At 54.0% G+C, this 7,761-nt stretch overlaps 1 protein-coding gene across 1 annotated transcript; it reads left to right on the top strand.

The window, feature by feature from the left end:
- Positions 1-1,958: 1,958 nt before the first annotated feature.
- Positions 1,959-3,930, top strand: LOC115330796. The gene is made up of 2 exons (XM_042294802.1): positions 1,959-3,758; positions 3,883-3,930. Exons 1-2 carry the CDS (start codon positions 1,959-1,961, stop codon positions 3,928-3,930), a joined length of 1,848 nt encoding a protein of 615 aa, XP_042150736.1.
- Positions 3,931-7,761: the final 3,831 nt, after the last annotated feature.

The following is a 7,761-nucleotide window of genomic DNA, read 5'->3' as shown; positions in this document are numbered from 1 at the left end:
TGTTGCCTGCGTTGTATGTAGGGTTGCTGTGTAGTCGTGGTCGTTCGCAGTGTTAACAGACTCGTGTTTATTTTAAAAACAGGCTGCTAGAAATCTCGATAGGTGGCGCAAGTTACCGCCCGATTCTAAATAGTTTGCTCAAGTTATTTATCCACGTGAATTCGGCATTCGTTTTTGTTGTTTTTTTTTTTTTGTTTAGCGGCTCGTTGAAGCTACCGACGCCGCCGACCGCCGACAACGCACGTACGTACCTTTGCAAGTAGCTACGTCCGCCGCTTGGAGACTTTGAACGAGAACTAACGCGCCCTGTGTGCTTTCAATTCGGCTGAAAGGCGCGCGGCTCGCTGGGCTCGTCTCTCGCCTGTTCTCGGCCGCTGGCCGCCATGTTTCATAAGGAACACGCTCGAAACGGTTTTGCGGAAGGCAGACACGGTGTAGCGTGTTAAGTTTACACAGCACCTCATGTGTAGACGAAAAACACATATGGCCTCGTGTAAAACGAACACGTTTCGACGTGTCCGCTATGGGACAACGGTTTACACGTCTGGGCGTGTTATTTTTGCTAACAGTGTACGCGCAAATAATTGCTTATTGATCCTTAATAGCAGTACAGACTGTAAGGTTGTGCGGCAAAACACCATTTATTTTCGTTTAAGATTGTTCCATGTTATATTAAGCGGCGGAATGCCAAAGAACGAAATTGGCTCGGACCAACAGGCTTTCTTCGAAGATGCGCCTTTTGTCCGGTGTCATATAACTAGGGTGCGGGGGCCATCTGGAACCTGGGGACCGTCCGCGTGAGTTATGACCGGGGAGCGGGGCTAGCCTCGCCTCACCAGAGCGACCCCTCCGCGGCTCCTCGGGCCCCACTGCAAAGAAGCGGGACCTTGTTAACGTACTCTTTGAAAACTCATTTCCCGCTTGCTCTGGTTCTGTTGCCGCTTGCTTCGCTTTTAGAAGTTTGCTTTGATTTGTTGTCACTTGCTTCGCTTTGAGAAGCTTGCTTTGGTCTTTTCCCGCGGAATGAGTCAGTCTGGAACTGGGAGCGGAGAGAGACGGACTTCTCAGCAGCACCCTCCTAACCCACACTCCGGCAACAAGTGCGCCGATATCTGGCACCGTACTCTTTCTGAAACCTTGCTTGATTGACAGTCCTGAATTTTCTATTAAATTACTTTTCATCTTTACGAACGTCTGAGCGGTTTGGTGGTCTGCCAGCGAAGTCACAGGTGTGAGCAGAATTGCTGGACGTCCGGAAGCTTTTCAACGAGCGACGCCCGGCAGCGACGAAACATCCATCGTCGACAGAACAACGAAAGTAAAAGAACCTTTACTGGCGCAGCCGCGACAGGACTCTGCTCGTACCTCGGTGTGACTTAGGCGGCCATCTGCTAGCAGACATCCGGCGATCCCGACCGACGGACTGAGTCGAGGGATAAGTTCTGCCAACCCCAAGGACTGGCAAGGGACCACTTCGGCGTCAAGACCCGGACCGACGGACCGTTTCTGGGGGAGTGCTTTCCGACGGACTGGAAGAGTATTCATCGGCGTCGGAGAGGGACAGAGGAACGGCGTCCCGAAAATCAAATCGGCAAGACAAGCAGCGGCGAGCGGCACCATTCCGGAACCCGGACCAACGGACTGTGTCTCGGGGCCACCACTTGCCGACGGACGGGCAAGGCAAAAGTGTCGAGCTCAAGGAGGACCAACGTACTGTGTCACAACGAGGTACCTGGCGACGGACTGCTAGGACGAAGAAAGCCAGCCAACGGACCGGCGTGGCGCTACGGACTTTGTGACGGACAGGAAAGCAGTGGTCGCGGCGAACCTGGGGCCAGCAAGCATCGAACACGGTAGGTGGTTCCAGATGATATTCTCGGAAGGCCGTAACAACCCGATTTTTGTAGTGCATGTTGATGCGCAGTGGTAGGACCGTTGCTGGCGAGGTACCATCCGCTATGAATAACATCGCAGAGGGGGAGTCTTCGGACTCCGTCGTTGACGCCGCGGCCGGCGGGCACGAAGAGAACCGTAACGAGGCCATGGAGCTTAGAAAGATCGAGCTTGAAACGAGCAAAGCCGCCATGGAGCTTGAAAGAATGACTATGCTGCTCGCTATTGAGAAAGAAAAAACTAAACAAATCGAGCTCCAAATGGCTCCTGAGAGGCGAGAGAGCCCAGACGGCGGGGCGCCGCGCGAAAACAGGCTAGATCACTTCGCCAAAAAGCTCAAAAGCTTGTTGACGCCAATCCCGTCGGACCCAGAGGTACCAGTGTGGCTTGACGGGATCGAGGGGATCTTTAGTTCATATAGAGTGCCAGACGAGGTTAAGAGCCACCTCATACTGCCTTTGGTGACGGGAAGAATTCGGCACCTTTTTTCCAAGCTCTCGACAGAGGAGTTAGACGATTACAGTCGGGTGAAGGAAACTATCCTGTCAGAGCTGAGGCTCTCTCCGGGAGAGTATCTGAGACAGTTTAAGGGGGCTCGAAAGAACAAAAGCGAATCGTGGCAGCATTTTGCGTCACGATTGTCGAGTTACTTTTCGTACTACATGGAGGCTCACGAGGTAAAGAGTAGAGACGACCTCGCAAAACTCGTTGTCGCCGACCAGTTAAAGGCAACACTGAGTCACGAGGCGTACAAGTACGTAAAGCATCAGGAGGGCACGGGCTGGTCGGTGCCGGGAGAAATGGCCAAGCTGATCGAAGCGTTTGAGGACGCTGAGGGAAAGGGTGCAGCTGTGGGGCGCGACACAAGGCCTAAGCTGAACGATGGCCCTCACGGAGAAAACCGCTCGTGGGGTCGCGAAAAGCAGCCCGATTCCCTACCGCCACCCCGCGCAGGCGAGAAAAAGTCAAAAACTGACAGACCGCCGCTCGCCTGTTTTCTTTGCGGCGGCGGCCATTTCGCTAGGGAATGCCCGGGGAGGGGCCAACAGCGAAAAGAAGTTCGGGGAGACGGACCTCGTAAAGGTGACGTCCGAATGGTGGCGCTAGAAGCCGAAATCCCGCCCGTCGATAGGAGTGAGGTGTTGGCAAACGTGTCGCGGGTTGACGAAGCGAAGCCAGGCCTTGCAAACCTGCCCCAGGTAGAAATTCAATGCGGTAGCATTAAAATCTCGGCGATCATAGACACGGGGGCGGAGATTACGGTAGTACGCAATAGTTTAATTCCTAGAGACCTCATCGAAGAGGCAGGAAAGATAACCCTCGTGTCTGCCTTCGGAGACAAGGTGACCGCCAAACTGGCTAACATCGCGTTTCAGCTAGTAAGAGCGGGGGGAAGCCAATCCGACGTAGACAGGTCTGTCCCCCTATTGTGCGCGGTGACGGAGAAGCTGTCCCCCGGGGCGGACTGCCTCCTATCGGGAGAAGCGTGGCATATGCTGAATGAGACGACGGCCCTCCCGCCGGACCAGTCGGGAGAGAGGGCCGCCGATGAGCTTTGCACAATCCGCGGGAGCGAAACTGACTCCACTGAAGGAGAAGCGCTTGGGCAGGTGTTGGGACTCTCGGGAGAGGTTCTCGGGGACGTACCTGGCAGTTTGAACCCAACTCTCGGCGGAGGAGAGAACGAGCTCCCCGAGGAACATTTGAGGTCGGAGGAAAACTCTATGTTTCGGCAGGCACAGCGTTCCGACTCAGAGCTCAAAGAAGCGTGGGAACAGGCCAAGAAAGGCACACACGGCATGAGTATCGTGAATGGTCTGTTATTCCACGAGGATAAGATAGCCGGCATTCGCTATCGGCAACTGGTATTGCCAAAAGAGAAGAGGCCATCGGTGTTAGAGTTGGCGCATGAGTCTCCATGGGGAGGCCACCTGGGCACGAAGAAGACCATATCTCGGGTGAAAATGAGCTTTTATTGGCCCGGCGTAGAGTCAGACGTGCGCGCGCATTGTAGGAGCTGCCACGGTTGCCAGGTGAGAGCGGACAGACGCTTCGCGGATAAGGTGCCGATAACGCCTCTAACGCGCCCGAGTTACCCCTTCCAAGTGGTCAACGTGGACGTGATCGGCCCGCTGGACACTCCGTCCGGACGAGGCCACAAGTACGCCCTGTGCGTCACGGATCTCCACACTCGATGGCCCGAGGTTATTTGCCTCACGGCGCTCACGGCTCGGAAAACTTGTGACGCTTTGCTTGAGATGTTCGCGCGCACTGGTGTACCGGAGACCATTTGCAGCGACCAAGGCGGAAACTTCATTGCACAGTTAACCAAACTGTTTCACGAGAGGATGGGGAGCTCCCCGCGGTTCTCAACACCCGAACACCCCGAGAGCAACGGCTCGGTCGAGCGGTGGAACCGCGTGTTCAAAAACATGTTGTTCCACGTTATCGACAGGGACCGCGGGAACTGGGATAGATTCGTCCCTTTCCTCTTGTGGGCCTACAGAGAGGTACCCCACGACACGACGGGCGTGTCACCTTTTCAGATGCTCTACGGGAGGGCCCCTGTCGGACCGCTCTCAATCCTGCAGAAGACATGGACAGGGGAAATGGATATCCCCAACACTTTGCGCGAGCAGCCGGCCCGCTATCTCAACGAGTTACGGGCGAAGCTGAAGGAAGCCGCAGAGATCGCGGGGCTCACCGCGAGCGAAAGACAGGACGACTATGCGACTCGATACAACCGACGAGCGCGACAGAAAAGCTTCCAAAAAGGGGATCAGGTGATTCTTTTTCGCGCGGACCGACCAGGGAAGATGCACGCGAAGTGGTGCGGCCCTTTTACGGTCGTGGGAAAACAACGTGACAATTCTTACGAAGTAATGCTGGATGACGGAAAAAGGAAGACCGTACACGCAAATAACATGCGGCCGTATTACGCTCGCGTGAGCCACATGGGTGTCATCTTTCAAGATGATAAGGATTTCGGAGAGGTAGAGTGTGCTCCGCTGGTGGACGAGTCAGCTTATCGCGGGCTGCCTGAGACTTCGACTAAACACCTTGCCCCCCGTAAGGAGCGGGAGGTGCGCGAGATTTTCGACCGCTACCCTGGCTTATTCTCCGAGACGCCGGGAAAGGCAAATGTGGGTGAACACACAATCTCCCTCCGCGAGGGGTTTGTAACGAGGAGATCTTACCCGTATCGGGTGCCCGAGTTGTTAAAGAAAGAGGTGGGAAGGCAGGTGGGTGAGTTGCTCGAAGCGGGGCTCATTTATCCTAGCACTAGCGAGCACGCGCACCCAGTGGTGTGCGTTTCAAAAAGGGATGGCACAATTCGGCTGTGCGTCGATTATCGGCAGCTGAATTCCGGAACCACGGACGACGCCTTCCCGATGGCTCGACAACAAGAGCTGATTTTCCGCGTCGGGGCGGCTTCGTTCGTCACGCTGATTGACTTAAGAAGGGGCTACTGGCAAATCCCCGTCGCCGAGGAAAGCCAGGAGAGAACGGCCTTTGTGACCCACCTCGGGCAATTTGCGTGGAGAGTAATGCCGTTTGGTTTGAAGAATGCCGCGGCAACCTTTCAGCGCGTCATGAACGGGATCTTAGCACGGCACCAGGACTACTCCTGTGCGTACCTTGATGACATCGCTGTCTTTTCGGACACGTGGGAGAACCACCTGAAGCATCTGGACGTAGTGTTCAGAGTGCTGTGCGACGCGGGCTTCACCGCCAACCTCGAAAAGTGTCAGGTGGCCAAAGGGGAGATCAGGTACCTAGGGCACTTGGTCGGCTCCGGAAAGCATGGTCCGGATCCTGACAAGATCAAGGCGATTGAGGGACTCAAAAGACCAGAAACAAAACGTGACCTCCGTAGCTTGCTTGGTCTGTGCGGATACTACCGCGACTACGTACCGAACTACGCCGAGATCGCAAAGCCTCTGACAGAGCTAACCGGGAAGGGGGTGCCGAGTGTTCTGCCCTGGAACCCAGAGGCAGAGAGAGCGTTCTTGAGCTTAAAGCAGGCATTGTGTGACGCGACCATGTTGGCAACCCCAGATCTCGAACAGCCATACTGGTTATTCACTGATGCGTCCGCGCATGCGGCGGGGGCGTGCCTGGCTCAGGTGGGGACTGATGGAAAAGAGCGGCCCATATCTTTTGCGAGCCACAAATTTACTAACACGCAGATGCGTTGGGCCACCATTGAGCGCGAGGCCTTTGCCGTTGTGTGGGCCCTTCAGAGGTTCGATACGTGGGTGTTCGGCGCGTCCGTCAACGTGGTGTCCGACCATAATCCATTGGCGTACCTCACCCTCACGCGTCCAACGGGCGCGAAACTCGTGCGCTGGTCCCTCGCTTTGCAGCGGTACAACATCACAATAACACACCGAAAGGGATCGCAGCATCTTAATGCCGATGCTCTCTCGCGTCTGCCTAACGAATGTTGGACGGTGTGATTTGTCGACATCATGGCATGCGTCGTTAGCCTGGCCTTCCGGGGAGACTCACTGGAGCCGCCTTTCCGCATGATTTAAGTGGTTTTGAGCAAAGTGCTCGCAGTCATTTATTTTAGTTTTTTTTTTTTGTGCGTAGTGTTACATGAGCCAGTGTGTGCATTCATGTATTTTTCTTTCTTGGAGTAACGTGGCGTTCCTTAAGACAAGGGTTTAATATGTGTACGTTATATTATCAGTACAGATTCCCTTTTATTTGAGTTGCTACGAGCGGGGACAAGATGTCGTTGTAGCTCTAATGTAATTGTGTATAAGAACCATAGGGTCCTTATCTCAATCTTAGGTGGGGGGTGTAAGGTTGTGCGGCAAAACACCATTTATTTTCGTTTAAGATTGTTCCATGTTATATTAAGCGGCGGAATGCCAAAGAACGAAATTGGCTCGGACCAACAGGCTTTCTTCGAAGATGCGCCTTTTGTCCGGTGTCATATAACTAGGGTGCGGGGGCCATCTGGAACCTGGGGACCGTCCGCGTGAGTTATGACCGGGGAGCGGGGCTAGCCTCGCCTCACCAGAGCGACCCCTCCGCGGCTCCTCGGGCCCCACTGCAAAGAAGCGGGACCTTGTTAACGTACTCTTTGAAAACTCATTTCCCGCTTGCTCTGGTTCTGTTGCCGCTTGCTTCGCTTTTAGAAGTTTGCTTTGATTTGTTGTCACTTGCTTCGCTTTGAGAAGCTTGCTTTGGTCTTTTCCCGCGGAATGAGTCAGTCTGGAACTGGGAGCGGAGAGAGACGGACTTCTCAGCAGCACCCTCCTAACCCACACTCCGGCAACAAGTGCGCCGATATCTGGCACCGTACTCTTTCTGAAACCTTGCTTGATTGACAGTCCTGAATTTTCTATTAAATTACTTTTCATCTTTACGAACGTCTGAGCGGTTTGGTGGTCTGCCAGCGAAGTCACAGGTGTGAGCAGAATTGCTGGACGTCCGGAAGCTTTTCAACGAGCGACGCCCGGCAGCGACGAAACATCCATCGTCGACAGAACAACGAAAGTAAAAGAACCTTTACTCAGACTAGATAAGTTATGTTTCTTTTCTTTTAAATCCAAAATGTGCTTTTGCGACAAAACCTCGGGCAGCTTCGCAATGCCTCCGCTAGATGCCGTCAGCCGCGGTTCTGTATTTTGGGTTTTTATCCGAGCTTGACACTGAACTCTAGGGCTAACAGTGTCTAAAACATAGTTCGCAATGTTTTTTTTACAGCGATCGCAATATAAATCTAGCCTCGGTTTTGCGTAAAAGCCTCAAGATTCGGTATGGTCACGTGTCTAGTGGTCGAAATTGCAAGATGGCACCGGTAAAAGGGGGTCACTTTCGCCTAGTGAGCGGAGTAGCACTTCATCGTCTTAG

This window comes from Ixodes scapularis, unplaced genomic scaffold, assembly GCF_016920785.2.
Source record: "Ixodes scapularis isolate PalLabHiFi unplaced genomic scaffold, ASM1692078v2 PGA_scaffold6__148_contigs__length_123643588, whole genome shotgun sequence".
In the NCBI taxonomy this organism is placed as follows: domain Eukaryota; kingdom Metazoa; phylum Arthropoda; class Arachnida; order Ixodida; family Ixodidae; genus Ixodes; species Ixodes scapularis.
The sequence above is the reverse complement of the archived record's forward strand: the minus strand, read 5'-3'. Positions and strand labels throughout refer to the sequence as shown.

What these genes read in the sequence shown, in the direction of transcription:
- LOC115330796 (XM_042294802.1), top strand. Translation starts at nt 1,959, where the DNA reads ATGAATAACATCGCAGAGGGGGAGTCTTCGGACTCCGTCGTTGACGCC. An exon ending in GCATTCGCTATCGGCAACTG is followed by an intron (nt 3,759 to 3,882) that starts GTATTGCCAAAA and finishes GGCCCGGCGTAG; the next exon opens with AGTCAGACGTGCGCGCGCAT.